Consider the following 17,450-nt stretch of genomic DNA (forward strand, 5'->3'; position numbering starts at 1 on the left):
TACGGTATTTAAATACCAGCATTGGTATATGTTTATATCATGAAACGAAACGACAAACTTACTTTAATAGCGTAGTCTTCGTTATGGCGTGAATGAACTGAATCCTCTTTCTCTCTCTCACTGTATACTCGTAGGCTCCCGTCCTTCGCGAGAGCATGGTTGCTTTGCATGACGTCATAAGAGCGGCGGAGATCTTGCGTGTAGTGTAGGACGCGAGGAAAACACATAGTATATGATAATGTTTGATGGCCGTATTGAGAGAGAAGCGACATGAAGACCTGATGTGGACGCCGGTGCAAGATGGTTAGAGAGACTAGACACCTCTGGGTCGGGAATTTACCGCATAATATTCGTGAGGACAGGATATTGGAGCATTTCAAACGGTATGTGTGTGTGCCTTCAAATTTTGGCGGCCTACTGTGTGCCATGTTGGATAGGCGTGCTGTGAGTCCTAGCATTGGTGGCCTCTGCTGTATCAAGCCATTCGGTGGTGTGCGTGTTTCGGTGTGATGTTATTGTTTTACCGCATTTCTTCCCTACAGTTTTGTTCTCTTGTTTTCCTGTTTCCTGGATAAATCATATACGCATCGCATCTTGGAATTTAACAACATCAAGGCAAATACAAAGGAATGAATTGGTTTTCAGCCACCAGTGTCGTCTGCATTACCCACGACTCGCGAGTTGCGTGGGCCAATGCACCGAATTCGAGTTTATCCATCTGTGCATGGTATTTTTAGGGCCGTGTACAGAGTTTTAATTTTTTTAAATTACAACTTATTTTAAAGTACGACTGAATTTAATACTTTCTGAATGCAGTAATGGGGAATTGTTATGTTTTATTTTTAAGCGTGTCTTATGTTACTCTGCCTTATGGAAGTTTTTACTTTTTATTTTGTAAATTCGTTTAGTTAATATATACATATATAGTATTTTATAATGCACATGTGCAGTTAGTCGCATTCATCTTAAATCATTTGGATTTCAAAAAAAAAAAATCTTTTTACAGTGTGTGTGTGTGTGTGTGTGTGTATATATATATATATATATATATATATATATATATATATGTGTGTGTGTGTGTGTATGTGTATATATTGCAAGACCTAAGGATAAAGATTGAAAAATAGCACGCACATCTTCCATAAAGGCCATAATGTTTTCCCCTTCCCCCCTTTTTTAGTTTACTGACTAGTTGTAAATATTCTTTGATGTTTATTTAGAATTTTAAATTAAAATAGTTGCGTACAATGCTACAAATTTTGATTTTATGAAGACTTGGAGGCAAGGTAAGTGAATTCGAGATTTCTTAAGAACCATTCCTTTATATAGTTAGCTTTAATCATAAATTGACGATTTTTCCCCTTTGTGATTGGCTTCCTTTCTTTAGAATAAGCATGTCTTTTCGAAACTATGTGGTAACACAAGTTCATTATTGTTTAGTGCTCATATTTGTAGTTTTGCTTTATTTTTGAATGCAGCACCCAGATTGTTCATCCTAATTTAATTAACATAGAAAAGTGGAAATTTCCTATGCCGTTTTGTTCATTTGAAGCGGTTCTCTCATTCTAGTTATTTTATTTTATTTATTTATTTATTTTTATTTTTCGTATCATTATCCTGTAATACTGTTATATATTTCTCAAGAAATTAGGTGAACAAGCCAGTGCATTGTTTTTTTTATTATCTCTTCTAATATTTCATTAAGAAGAATGACATGATGTGTTTTAAATTGTTGGGAATATCGATTCGAGAGAATGTCATAGGCCCTTTTTAGCTCACGTACGCATTTCTGAGAAGTATTTTTTTTAAAATATATTTGTTGCAGATTTTAGAAACAAAAACAAATTCCCAATACAATTATTGTATTTTTTGTTATAGGAGGTGAATAGTTATTTTTTATTCAGAATAGGAAAAATAATATCGTTTAACCTAGTAACATATGTTTGGTGGCTAGCCGATCATCGTGTGTCTTCATGTACAGCTTGGCAACGTGAATATTGCGAAGCTATTCTTGAAGGAGCCATTTTATATCAGCTAGTCACAATGTTTTGCGCACAAATATAATATCACAAAGACTCGACCTTAGAGATTTGTATTTACATAATACACACATATATACGCAATTTATTTTCATATAGAGAATTTTTAATGTTACTGTTTCATAGGAAATAATGATAATAGTAAAAATGACAAGCACAGAATAATCAAAACATATCGATGGAATGTAAATACGATTACTTGTTAGTATTTCGGGTACGATTTGCAGTCTTGTCATGATGAGAAATTATAGGCCGTTTGATATTACTTTTTCACATTTAATTTTAGTCTTTGTTTGAACGAAAGTGCCTAAATTGTGTACATTTTCAAAATTATTCTAGTAAGATGACATCCCCTCCCCTCCCCCCAAAAAAAGAAAGATGAAGAATTTTATTCAAGAAATCGGAATTGACGTCCATGAGATGCTTGAGAGATTTAAAATGAGGAAAAAATCATTAGTTTTATATTAATATTTATGGTTGTTTTGCCTATTTTTCTTCAGGTGAAACGTCTTGGCTTTTTATTCCAATTTTCCTAAAACGTTAATGGTATTTTAAAGACATGAATTAAACGAAAAATATCTAAGGAATAATTTTTGACATACCTATGTAGAATCCTCGAGGATTCTACAAGGATATGTCAAAAATTATTGGAGTAAAAAGCCAGTGACGTCATACAAGGGGTACCTTGCATCACGTATTTTGCCTATTTTTCCTTAAAGAAAAATAGGCAAAATGGGCATAAATAGTAATATCAATTTTAGAGGAGTAGCATGGAAAATTTCGAGAAATAATATTTATAGTCATTGTTTTATTTATCTTTCAGTCGTCAAAATTTAGTTGCGTGTGGTGAGTATTGATCCCATTGTGATTCTTTGAGTAAAAAATTACTCTGCACCCCACTGGATTAAAGTTCTGTAGAAAGCGTGTTCTGAAGATGCTGTGCTGTTTTTTTAACATTTCAAAGCAGTTCTTGAGGATGGACGATCAAAGCAGATCCTTTGGCGCCATCCTCATATTCTAAACGTTTTAATGACAGTTGATCTGGGCACCAATACAAGCTTCTCTCTAAATAGAAGACTTTTTTCCCTTCTAAATATTTACATGCAGTTGTGATGAATTCTGTACTTGTTATTGTGAATTATTGATTATAATTGTCATGTTTTCGTTATTTTTGAGGTTCTGTAAAATTAATTTGCTTGCAGTATCGCAAAGTAAGCAATATGTTTTTAAAGGTTTAGCAATTAATATATTAAATTCTTAGTTTATCCAGAAATTCCACATTGTTATTCAGTTGCATATGAAAACGGACAAAGACTGCCGAAAAGTGTTTTGCAGAAACAATTAGCTTCGTTGACTGTCGCAGACAAAGCCACTGAGATATTTAATCTTGACTTAAGCCATTACAGTTTTAATTTCGTTAAGATGATTTAAATAAGAATTAGGTTGAAATGACTTTGTGATTCTTATATCTCTCCCACTATTAAAACTTAAGTTAGCACTGAACAATAGCTTTTTAGCGTGCGGAAAGTGGTACGTACTTTAAATTGCTAGTGGTTGTCAAATAATGCTAGATTATTGCTCCTGCAATAATCTAGCATTCTGTTGACAAGATTGGGGAAATACCATTTACCCAATCTAATTTTAAATGTGGTATTTTTGACTTGCAGAAATACATAACTGGAGCCTTCAATTGAGAACTATAGAATAATATGCATTTGCAAGGATCGCATGTTTCTTAGTAAATCTCCCCCCCCCCCACATTATGATAATAGATAATGACTAAGAATTGGTATTGTATGTTGGCTCTTTTGACATTGTCTTAAAAATCTGTTGGACCAGATGACTCCTTCGAGTGAGAGTTGATAGGTAAGCAATATAATAATGTTACAAAATATTTTTGCATATTACTGAAAATATTTTGTATGTCCATTATTATGTGCCATTATTATAATTCATGAACAAGAATTTTATACAGTATGTTGGTTACAGTAGTTTATTTAGCTAAACAAAACTGCTATCCTTGCCAAGCAAGGATATATATGAATAACATTGTATATTGGAGTGATGTTAAGTTAACTACCATTGATCCCTATATATTTTTACTCTTGGCTATTTGAAAAGCCATTTGGATTTTTTCTCACCTTCTCTTCTCTATTTTATTTATTTATTATCAATTTTGTTGTTGTGAATTTAACCCATCAGTAATCCAAATGAGGACAAACACAAAAGTCACAAGCTTAGGCAAACACTGTTTTGTGTGGTGCCTCTTTATTTTATTTTTTTAATTTTTTTTCTTTAAAAAAACTTGTGCTTTTGTGTTTAAATTATGGGTGACAAAAGGAAGTAGTGGAATGTAGAATCTCATCAGTTCATCGCTATTTTGTTTACCTTTTTCTTCTCCCTATCATTTATACTAAAGAATGTTGAAATCATTCTGTTTAAATGACTGCCACTTTAGGTTACATGATATTATTAATATTTAATAATACTGTTCCTTTTCTGCACCCTTCATTTTTAAAGCAAGTCCTTCAAGTTAGGGAATTGGACCTTCAGAGACATTATCCTTTGAGATTTTTTTTTTTTTTTTTTTTTTTTGCACATTTGCTTTACAAATACTATCATTTTCTTCCATGCTCTGCACATGTGCAGTACACTGCTGTAGTCAGTAATCATTTCATCACTCCCTGTTGTCAACAATTTTCTCCCTATTTGTTATTTAGATTTCAGTAGTTCTTACTCTTACATACTTCAAGCTACACTAATCATTTAATTGTTTCTTTCTCTCAGACACACACATTTTGCTGATCTTTCTTCTCTCATTGTGTTTAATTTTTCTGAATATTTTTAATTTCTATTTACTCTGCTGATTTTCTCCAGACCTCCAATAACCATGGTCTCCAATTTTGATGTGCCATTTTATTTGTAACATAATCCCCAGATCTGCATGCTGTACTGTTTTGAACACATATGTATACTTCATTTGGATATTTTGGGTGATGATTTTTTCCCTGTTGTTCCACATAAATTTATTCACCTAATTTCTTACCATACCAGCACTGAATTATTCAATTTTCTTATCTCATGTATCCTCTTTACGCTTTACTTTTTCAAATATTTTATTTGGTATATATATCATTGAGACATTAATAGTCATAGTTATCATTGAGACAGTTTTTTGTTACCTCATTTTGCCACGTATTTTCAGTTTTTTTCTTGATTTTTATAACCGGTTAACGTAGTAATAGATACAAGTAAACAGGCTTTGAAGCAATGGATTTATTTAAGTGTGTGTGTCTCATTGGTATAAACTGAAGAACCAATTTTAGTACCTTCAATTTTCATATCAGATTGTTATTAAATCTCTTGAATTTAATCTGTAAATTATAAAGACAGTTGAGATAATGTAGATAGACTGTTGACCCGATTTTAACAATGGACTACCAGTTCTATATATCAAACAGTTTTTCTTATCCTTTTCTGTATTATAACAAAAATCTTTTCTGGAAGTTCAGTAGGAGAATTGCATTGTACTTTGTGTCTACTATGGAATCTAATCTGACCAAGTTTCTGAATTATGAGGTATATAGCTACTGTAAAATTTGGATCTCTTCATATTTGATAATTACAGTTGAACATCATCTATTTCAACTGTCTTTCTACATTTCAGATTACAAATATCGACTGACTGTAATCTGTTATCTTATCCTACCAACAATAATTCATTGGATAAGATAAAGTATAACCATGCAGATCTTTGTTGTCAAATAGTGTGGATAAGTAAAAACTTTTGCTCACATTTTCAAATGTTTCAAGTTCACTTTTTTAAATTCTTCTGAACTAGTCCTCTGGTATTTTATTTTTGGTTTCATTCTAGAAATGCATAATGAGGCATAAAATTATGATTATAAAAGTAATAGTAAGAGAAGAATCCTACCATTAAACTTCTCATTCTATCATACATCTAGTGCAGCGTGTTACAAACTTGTGACGTATAACAAGACTTATTTTTGACTTGATGATTATAAAAATGACTTTAGCTTAGACCTATTTAATCTATATCTTACCAGCGACACCGCAAATAATAACAGCAAAATGATTGATGTACCAATTCTCTTACAGGTATTTAGGAAATGAAGCCATTCTATTTTAGACGTTTATCATTTACATGTGATTTTTATATGGTGGAAATGCAAGAGTAGAAAGTGGGTTTTAGTGAAATGTTATTAAATTAAAAAATGGATTAGCCAAGTACAATTTTTTGAATTGAGTATGTTATAAAAATGAAAATTTTAACAATGCATAGAAGATGAATGTGTAATTAATGTTTTCAAGTGTGTATAAAGAATGAATGTCTGGATGTTTAAGGTTATTGTAACTCAAATTACAAGTTTCAGTACATTTTTGGTTTTGTAATGGAGCATGATTGATACGCATGTTTGTGTATGATGCCATGATACACTCTATATTGAAGAGACTTGTGTAGGCTGGGCTCATTCCCTTTTTATTATTATTATTATTATTATTATTAAAGAAGCTTCCTATTTATGTAATTAGTGATCCAGTGAACTCTTTCTCAACCTCGAAAAACACCTATATACTGAAGAATAGATACTCAGCTGAAGGCTACCTACTTTATGCCCTCCTTTAGTTGTGAGTAATTTGTGAAGCAATGGTGATCCTTATTCTTTTATTGATCTTGGAATTCATTAAAGTCCACGTGGTTAGCCTAGTGGCTTTGCAACCATATGCCTGGGGAAGGAGTGTCCTAGGTTCGATTTCCGTCAACGACATGAGGAGCTTAAGGATCTTCCTCAGCCATAGCCAAGTTAGCCAGTCTTGGGCGTGGGGAGCAGGGTTTCTCCCCCTAGTTTATCTGGAGTTTTTCATCCCACAAGCAAGCAAACCGTGTCGTGAACACACACGGATTGCAGTCAAGAATACCGCCCTTACGGAATGCGGTAGAGGAGTGGCGAGCCGGCTGCATTAATACGCCAGTAAACCCCTCATTAGGAGGGGACTCAACCCGTCCTTGGACGGACGAGTAAATGGATGGAGAATGAATAGGAAGCCTCTGTAGCTCAGTTGGTTGGAAAGACCCAGTCAATCCCATCCATGACATGACCCATTATCAGGTGTTTTCAGTTAAATGGTTATAGACATAGGACACTGTGGGAATAAGGATTAACTACCCCTATTCCATCAGATTTCATTTTGAATGCCTGGATGGCAGGTGTCTATGTCATGCACAAATCAGGAAAGAGAATGAACAGAATTGGTAAATAAAAAAACTCTTACAAGTAAGTTTTAAAACATTATTACATTAAATTAGAAATTATTAAAAGTTATTGTCCAGAGAACTCTGGTGATTAACTATTAAAAAACCTTCATGTTTTTGAATATTTGAGTGGAAGTCTAGAGACTATCAGATCTCATCACTAATGTCTACTGTTTCTGATGTCTGTGCTTCTAGTAAAGAACATAATTTTAAAGCCTCCAAAAATGAATAATTTAATCAAAGATACATTTTTCATATTGGCACAGATATAGATCCTTCTACATTTGGATCACTTACTGTTTTTGAGGATTGGTTCTTAATTAATAGGAATATCAGAATTAGTCATATAATATGGGTAATGTAGCACACACACAGCAAAAGATGAGAGCATATGCATGGTCTTCCAAAGCATCTTGCACAGTTCAGTATGACTTTTTAAATTCTAAATTCTAAACTTATAGTGGCCCATGAATCAAGTTTAATATGAAAGTGTGTAAAAATTTAAACCAGATTTTCTGACATGTTTTTATTTCAAATATAGTGAAGGTTTTCACCTAAAAAAAATTGTCAGGCAGTAGTAATTTTTTATTATTTGCAAAAACATTGCAACTCATTATATTAAAGTGCTATCATTTATTCATATGAATTTATATTTGCACTAATATGAATTGGTGAAGAAATATCGTGGGCAGGGTTAGACAAATCCAAGGTGCATGGCTGTCATGTTGATGAAGTTTTCCAATTCTTTTTGAACATTTTTTGTGTAGACTCCTAAAGGGAAAAAAAAAAAAAAAAAAAGACTGGCTTAGAATTTTAGGGTTTTGTCTACCCCTGATTGTAGCAATATTCAAATTTTGAAAATTGGTTCTGTTTAAAAGGAGATGGAATGAAGTAATACAAAACTAGCAGAGCCTATAAAACATATATGGGCAATGTGTGTATTAATCCAGTACATGCAACTTTATAACTGTCTATCACTGAGCTAAATTTATCCATGTTAAGATGTGATCTCGCATCTTTCTGCAGGAGATAATTCCAGGAGATATAAATGCCATCAAAATATTAAATTTGACTTTGAATGCAAACTAGATATAAAAATATATCATCTGATAATGACTGAAAGAAAATATAGCCAGTTTGTTTTAGCTTGAACATGTAGTGGAGGTGGATATTTCTCTCTTAAATATCTTTTGTGCATTTTTAAGAAAATTGGGGCTGACTTGCCAGAAGGGTAACAGTATTGATATACCCTGTTAGCTATAACTGATACAGACACTGTGTTAATTTATAATTTTGGTTAGTCATAGCAGCATCACATCAAGGTTTGATATTGCTTTCACTGTTTGGTGATCAGTGCCAATTCCTGAAATGTCAAGAGTAATTTATAATATGGGGAGGGGATTCAAGTAAGCAGAATGTTTCTTGGTAGTACACCTTTTGCATTCTGATTACTTGAAGTATATACAAAAAATAAAATTTCTTTGTTAAATTGTTGTAACCACTTTTGTTATGAGTGAAAGGTATTTTTCATGAAATGTATATTTAAAGTGGCAGTATGAATCCATCTTAAAGCTTAATGGTAAAAAAATCACAGACACTAGAAGTACATGAAATAAAGATTTAATTAAAATTACAGCACTTTGCTGTTATCACAATAGCATCTCAAGGCATAAAATATAATCTTACTTTACACAAGGATAACAGGAGATAAGGTTAGAAAGAAACTGAAATACTAATTTAGCATCATAGAAAGTATTTTTTTATAGGAGTGATTGGGCATGAACTGATGATTTTATAATTAGTCTGAAATTTCAGGTAGTTTGCAACAGCCAATTTTTTTTATTGCTTAAATATATGTACAGTGTGGTAATGACATCTTGGAGGCTACAGTTGTTTTCATCCTACCTATAGAGTAGTTGAGTGGATACATATTATGCAAATTTACATTGCTAAATAGTCAGCATTAAGGGATTAATAAATATTGTTGGCAGGGTTATAAAACTACTTATGCACTTATTATATTGAGGCACATACTAGTTCATTAAAAAATTACGTCTGTGGAGAATATTCACATCAGAAAGAATTATTCAGTAACTTCATTAATTAGAATTGAAAATCATTGGTGGTGGTACTCCATCTTTGCTAGACGGGAACATTTGAAAAGATAACAAAAAAGTTACTGATATTTTTAACTTCATAGTGTGAAAATAGTTTTGCAATAAGAATAGCAATTATTATTATTACTATAAAAAATATTATTATTACTATAAAAACCTCCATGGAGTCGAAGACTCATTCGTTGGAATATGTAAATTTCATTAAATAACTAACCTTATTTAAATAGTAAATGTGTAAACATTTTTGAATGCATCGCTGCATCCATATGTAACTGTTAATAAAGATGTCAGTATGCTTACAATTGCATACTGTCACAGAAAACAAATTAAAAAAACGCTGGAAATATTTTAATCTTGCTCTCAGAGATATTTTCAGTATATGTAGTTAGGTTTTTTTTTTTTATTAATACAACTTAATAATAAAAATTAACTAAATGGTAATACATTTTAATACTTAAAACTCTTGCACTAAACTCTTACTTCATAATATATTTGGAGTTTTTAGCTGTTTATAAATGCAGATCCTGTTTCATTAATTTGGATTTATATGCAGAATGCTATGTCTTGTAGAGAGGCTTATACGCTGGTTAAACATAACTAATAATTAAGGAATTGACAGCGTACACTAGAAATATAAATTAAATAAACTTTAATATATACTTTCCGATATTTCGGCAATGTCACATTGCCATCTTCTTGGGAACTTAATACAAAGACAAGTGTATGCAAGTACTGCATATCAGCAAAATGAGAAACGAAGCGAGGAAGATACAGTTTTCCTAAAGTCCTGATGGTGTCTGGAACATGCCAAACCTCCACAAATTTGGATGCATGAGACTGCCCGAAATTTGGGAAACATTTATCAGAAGAACTTCAGCCCAAAGGCCAAGAACTATCGATATAACCTACCAGAGGGCACCATCAGGACTTTGGAAAAACGGTATCTTCCTCGCTTCGTTTCTCATTTTGCTGTTATGTAGTACTTGCGTACACTTGTCTTTGTATTAAGTTCCCAAGAAGATGGCAACGTGACGTTGCCGAAATATCGGAAAGTATATATTAAAGTTTATTTAATTTATATTTCTAGTGTACGCTGTCAATTCCTTAATTATTAGTTATCATTATTAGAATGCTATGTCATAATATAAATAAGTTAAGTACTTAAGGGCCAGCTGAGTGGATAGTATTTCCACTCTTCCAACTAGTAAGCTGTTGGCTTGATTCCACCTGGTTACATGGATGCTTGTGAAATGCTCTTAGGTGGCATATGAATTTCTTTTCCCATTGTGAGACCACCACCTTACTTTATTGGAGGTCTGAAGTGGCTTGGAACAAAAATGCCCGTGTTTAGTTTCAAGAACAGTGTATCTGGATTATAACATGATCCATTCACACTAATAATGAATGATAGATCTTTAACTTTTCATGGATGAGACTCATCCTTTAACAAAAAGGAAGGAAAATGATTGTTAGCTATATGCATTTATGTATGTACAGAGAGGGAGGACAAAAAGCAACTAGTCACATTTATTTTTTCCACTGTTGAATTGTTCTTTAAATACCTTCATTCTTTTAGAAGCATTGGATACATTACAGTCACTGAAAGATATTTTCAGTTGTATTAATAATAAAAAAAAACTAACTACATATACTGAAAATATCTCAGAGTAACAGATTAAAATATTTCCTGTTTTTTTTTTTTTTTCTGTGACAGTATGCAATGGTAAGCATACTGACATCTTTATTAACAGTTACATATGGATTCTATGATACATTCAAAAATTTTTACACATTTACTTACTATGATGTCTTTTTATTATTTCATGTTTAAAGTATATATCTAGAACTATTCCCATGAGAAGTCATGGGAATATAACAAAGATCTGTATTTAAGTTTTGTAGATCTGGAAAAAGCATATGACAAGGTGCAAAGAGAGAAGCTATTCAAAATGCTACAATTGTATGGTATTAGTGGGGCATTATATCAAGCAATACTTAGTCTTTATTTGAGTTATAAGTCAGCAGTTAGAATTGAAGGAAGTACAGGAAGATGGTGTAATGTTAAATATGGTTAAATATGTACATTATTCCCTCTGTTATTCATTATATAGATAATGAATAACAGAGGGAATAATGTACAAGGATGTACATTATTCCCTCTGTTATTCATTATCTATATGGATCACATAGATAATATGAAAGAAAGTGGTAATAAATCTGCTACGTCTGCAAGATTCCCTGACTAAATTGAATAACTGTTATAATAGATATGGTATGAAGGTCAGCAATAACAAGACAAAGACAATGAAAATAGGCAGAAACATTGAAAATATCAACTGCATTATGAATGGAGAACCTATGGGACAAGTAAAACATTTCAGCTACTTAGGCACAATTATTTTTGCAAAGATGGTAAATTAAATATGGAAATAGACAACAGAATCAACAAAGCTGGTATGGTATGAAGTCAACTGAATAAATTTATATGGAATAAGAGAGAAATTAGTCGAATTGCTAAAATAGCTGTATACAAGACAGTGTTCAAACCAATTTTAACTTGTGGATCTGAGAGCTGGGTTAGAAGTAAAACACTTGACCAAAGACTAGAGACTGCAGATATGAGAGTCCTGAGAAATATTAGGGCATGAACAGATAGCATCATTTGCAATATCTTATTAAAAACGAGGATATTAGGAAATAACTTGACATTGTTAGCATCCAGGAATGTGTTAGCAGAGCTAATCTCAGATAGTATGGTCACTTAAATGGAGTGGGAGAGGAAAGTTAGCAAAACAAGTGTTCTCTGCCAGGTTGGTAGGAAAAAAGAACCAGAGGAAGACCAAGATATAGGTGGATTGATACAGTAAAAAGTGCCTTAGAAGATAGAAATATAAGATCTGACAATGTTGGAGTCTTGACAGTTAACAGATTGATTTTGAGGAAAATTGTAGATAGGAAGTTAGTAATGATGTAAATATTTCATGTAGTACTATCATATCTTGTACATGCCTCCTTGGGAATTTGATCATGATCTAGAACTATTAGAAACAAGGTGAGTAGAACTGATGTCATAGCTGATTAGATCAACATATAAGAACTTGATGTTTCACTAGATTTTTATAGCATCTGGGTCTGGCTCCCACTCATATGGTTTTCCACAGATGTGTGATAACTGAAGTAGTCTCTCTCTACACTGCATTCCATTAGATGCTTGCCTATGGAATGTCCTTTATTGGGGGCTATTCAGCAGATCATTTTTCTTGGGAAACGAGCAGTTCTGTTTGGTGGTAGGTAGAATTTGCCTGTCGCCGAGTGGAACCACCACTGAGTATCTTTAAGTGACTGAGAGTTACTAAATATAGACTATGTATTGCTTGATACGATGTACAATTTACACAATGAGTTAAAATGATCCTTCAGGTCACCCATTGAGGTTAGAGATCTGAGGGATTGCCTAGTTTTTGAAGATGACCCTTTACTTATACATTTATTGATGACATTTATTAATGTTTGTCTTTGGGCTTGCTTCCTCCTGAGGAGTAGAGCAGTTCTGCTTGGTCGTGGATTTTTGCCTATCACTGAGTGGAACCAACTTCTGAGTTCCCTGTCTTTGAGTGATCCAAATTAGTAGTGATCCTTTTGGGTCATCAGTGAGATTTTGATCTTGTAGTGATCTTTTAGATCACTTAGAGTTTTTCTAGAGGCATCTCCACACTTTACTAGCCTCAGTAAAGGTCAAAACCAGTCTTGTTAGTGGCCATTCCCATAATGCACAGCATTATACACATCTGAAAGGGTGTTTGCATTATGGAATACTAATGTAATTGATGTGAAGTCATTAGATTCTATATACAAGTAGTCTAGTCTAGTTGTGTAGATGCTTAATGTGCAAACTTTTGTTTACTTACACTTGAATAAAGGATTAAACAAGAATATAATTTATTGGCAAGTTTAATTTAACTTGAAGCTTCAGTTTAGCTTTAAGAACAGTTGTGATTTGCTGCATTTTTTAGTTCATCTTTTGTTTCAGTCTGAAAAGTGAGAGATGGTTGCTTCTCTGGGAACAAATGGTTGTCTTTGTACAGAAACCAATGGTAAGTATAGAAAGATGGACAGGTGAAACTGCAGACAATTGCTTGAACCACAGATTTCCAGAACTGGTTTTATATTGAATTTGTTCCTTGAAATGAAAAAAAAAAAAAAAATTGGAAAGAAAGAACTAAAAGCAATACACAGTTACCAATAATTAAGATGAGCTGAAGAGTGATGACAAAGTAATCTTTCCTCACCTAAATAGGTGATGGATGTATTTCCACCATCTACTGTGAGACTAGTGTACTGGAGGTTGTTTGAACAAGTGCGATGTTTAGTCTCTAGATAATTTTATGTTATCTCCCTTTATTCACCTACCATGGTACTAACTTGCTAGTTTATAATTTGTGGATAAGATAGTAAAAATTTTTTTTTATTTTACTTGTCCTATGAACTGTTAAAACACTGAAAAGGATATCTTATTTGTTTCTTTTGTCACTTAATGAGACAGTTGAGAAGGATGCATTTTCAGGGAAGTTCAGAAGGGGAAACTAAGACTATACCAAATTATCCAGAATCCAATAAGCTAAGAAAGAGATCGAAACAAAAATCCAAGTGAGATCATAGCACAAAAACTATTTACTGACGATAAAGTATGTGTATTGTGAACAAACTCTGCAAATCTCATACTATTGTTGAAACTGATTTCTTGGTCTGAATAGTAAGTGTCACTTGACTGAACGCTTTGCTTATCACAGTGATGAAAACAAAAAGGATGCTAGTTGATGGACTTGAGAAAAATAGAATAAGTTTGAAGTCCATCAACTGTCATCCTTTTTGTGTTGAAGCTGCACTTATTTCCATGGAACAGCAAAAATATGCTATTGGTACCCATGTACTGCTTCGAAACAGTTTTTATGCGACTCCCACCCACAAAATATTGATAACCTATAGTACATTAGTACTGTGAGTGGGCAGTTTTTTTAATTTTGTTTTATATTTTTATTTATGTTTACATAATATGGAAATCTTGCACAAAGACAGGATTCTTGATTGTATAATAGAAAAACATCACTGATAATAGAATGATGTTAAAAATCGTATACATTTAGTAAAACAGTGATACTCTCCAGTAAAAGGGGGTTGGGGAATCTAACGATATTATGTATTGTTTTTGAGTTTGCCAATTATATCCATTATATAAAATAGTTAAAAATGGCAGTCATCATCATTTAGTAGTAATGTTGTTCACTGAAGGTGATCTTTCATTAAATGAAAGTGAGCCTCCATAGCTCATTTGGTATAGACGAAGCTCTTTGGTTGGAAAGACCTGGGGTTCGATTCCTGTCCATGACACAAGGAACCTTTAACTGGTCTTGTTTGACTAAAGGTGAGTCAGCCAGTCTCATACACAGGTAGAGGGTTTTTCATCCAAAAACTCAGTTTTTTTTTGTCCCTCACAACAGACAAACCAGCCTGTGAACACACATGGATCTACAGTCATAAAATACATACTTAATCCCTCGTTAGGAGGGCTCAATCAGTCCTAAGGGACGGTGGGGGAACCCCATATGAAATAAATTAAATGAAAGTTACTTAGCATATAATCAGATATGGGGATATGATTAAAATCATCTCCTGACTCCCATTTAAATGTAAAGAATTGTCCATTTGTCTTCTTTTAAAAAAATGAACAAAAAAATCTGATTAATATGTTTTGCACATAAGATATGTACCTGTCAAAAGCAAAACTGTAAGTGACTCTACCATCACTTCACAACAAAAAGTAAATAATATAGGTTTGAAATTACTTTTGATGTCTTTCAGTAATCATACCACTGCTGATGTGACTAATATGGTAAACAAAGCACAGCACAAAATAGAAATCAAATTTTCAAAGGGAAGGAGGAATTTAAAATTTAAATAACATTGCAAAGAAATTCTGTAATGTCCTAACTAAAATAGCATCAAAATTGTACTATACTTAAAATACCTTGAGTGTGAAAAGGCAGGAGGAGGAACAGTAATCTTCATTATCATCACGAACCATGGACTCGTTATCCATTACTGTCTGATGCCTCCTTCGCTATCGTCTCCACCTTTTTTTGGTCCAGTGCATAGTGTCACAGTTTCTGTAAACCCATTCCACACCAGTCCTTTATGTCGTCTATCCATTCTTTGTATGGTCTGCCTCTTCTGTTTACACCATCCATAATACCAAACATGAATGTCTTTAATGAATAACTAACTCTTATTTAGAAGTATTAGTCAAGTGTTAATAAACTATTTAATAACCAACTAGTTTTGCCAGCTATTGCTGTCTGCATCTTCAGGGTACAATGTCTTTATTTCCCAGTCCTCACTCATTCTGCAGATGTGTCCAAATAATTGCAGCTTCCATTGTATAATCTTCTGCATTAGATTTTCCTTTGGTTGTATCTTCTGATAGAGCTCTTCATTTGTGATTTTCTGTACCCATGCTATTCTTAGAATCTTCCTGTAACAAGTTCTTTCAAACTAAAATTATTTTTCTTGATTCCTTATTTATTACCGTTTCAGATTCATACAGTATAAGACTAAAGATGCACGTTTCCAGTACTCTTAGTTTCGTTTGCAGGCTGATTGCTTTACTTTTCCAGATGTTATCCATGTCCTTCAGATTTGTTCTTCCCATTGCAATCCTGATCTTTATTTGTTTTTTACAGTCCAAATCATATGTCATTTTACTTCCCAAATATGTGAATTGTTCTACATTTTCTATATGAATTCCATCCACTTGTATATTTTGTTTCATGTTCTTATCACCAAATACCATTGTCTTTGTTTTTTCCAAGTTCATAACAAGTCCAAATCTCTTCCCTTCTTCATTTAACAGTTTCGATGTTTTTTTGTAGCTCTCTTTTGTCTTCTTCAGTAATAACAATGTCATCTGCAAATCTCAGATTGTTAATTTTCATCCCATGTATTGATATTCCTTTTGCATCTTCCTTCATTTTATCCATTGTTCTTTCTAAATGTGCAATGAAAATGCTTGGTGATATTGGGTCCTCCCTGTCTAGTACCTCTGGTTGTCCTAAACCATTTCTCCAAATCGTCACCTTTTCTAACTGCTGCAGCTACATTCTTATATACATCTTTTAATATAGCCATTAGTTTTCTATCAATTCCATAGGATTCTAGCGTGCTAATGTCACTTTCTGATCGATACTGTCAAATGCCTTCTGAAAATCAACAAAGCAAAGAAAGCACTCCTAGCTTTCTTTGCTATTAACCACATTGTCAAAATCTGTTGAATTGTAATTTTTCTTCCCTAAATCCTGCTTGTTCGTCTGCAAGGTATGCTTCCAGTGTTCCGAGTCTTTCTGTCAATATCATCACCAACACCACCTTACCAAGGTGACTTGCCGAAGCAATTGTTCTATAATTTTTACATTCTAGCTTATTACTTTTCTTGTCTCTCTCGGATCTCCTCATGTCTGCGGACTCGTGACCTTCCTGATGATGCTTCGCCATTTCTTTTATATTGTCACTAATATGGATTTCACCCACTCCTCTGGCATTTTCCCTTCTTTACATACCTTTTCAACCTTTTTTACTATGCAAGCTACTTTTCTATAAAAAGTTATTCGGCGATCTGCTCTCTTGTATAGATCACGTTCCCCCAACCTGATATCTGATTACGCACAAATAAACAACTAAAAAAAATACACAACTAAAAACTTTATTTGTGTATTTAAAAATTTATTTATCACTTTTAATTATTTTAATACAAAAAATATATATATATATTGGAATAAAATATTTATTTCTCTATTTTGGAAAACCAAAGTTAGAAAAAACAACAGATTGATTACAAACTCACAAGTTACAGGAAATGCTGGTGATTAAAAAAAAAAAAAAGTTAATGTGAAATTTGGCATTGTTTGGACCTCACAATATTTTCATAGTCAAGTTGATATGAAGAAGTGGCCAATCGCAGACAATCAT

At 32.9% G+C, this 17,450-nt stretch overlaps 1 protein-coding gene across 1 annotated transcript in view; it reads left to right on the forward strand.

Moving 5' to 3' along the window:
- The first annotated feature begins 275 nt into the window (after positions 1–275).
- spen (spen family transcriptional repressor split ends) overlaps positions 276–17,450 on the forward strand; it is a 570,588-nt gene continuing 553,413 nt past the window's right edge. The window contains exon 1 of the mRNA XM_090393943.1: positions 276–383. Coding sequence (XP_090250069.1) covers positions 301–383 — 83 coding nt within the window. The 5' untranslated portion in view covers positions 276–300. The remainder of the gene's footprint in view (positions 384–17,450) is intronic.

Source organism: Typopeltis vanoorti, chromosome 6 (assembly GCF_054136105.1).
Source record: "Typopeltis vanoorti isolate ZY-2024b chromosome 6, IOZ_Tvanoo_1.0, whole genome shotgun sequence".
Taxonomy (NCBI): Eukaryota; Metazoa; Arthropoda; class Arachnida; order Uropygi; family Thelyphonidae; genus Typopeltis; species Typopeltis vanoorti.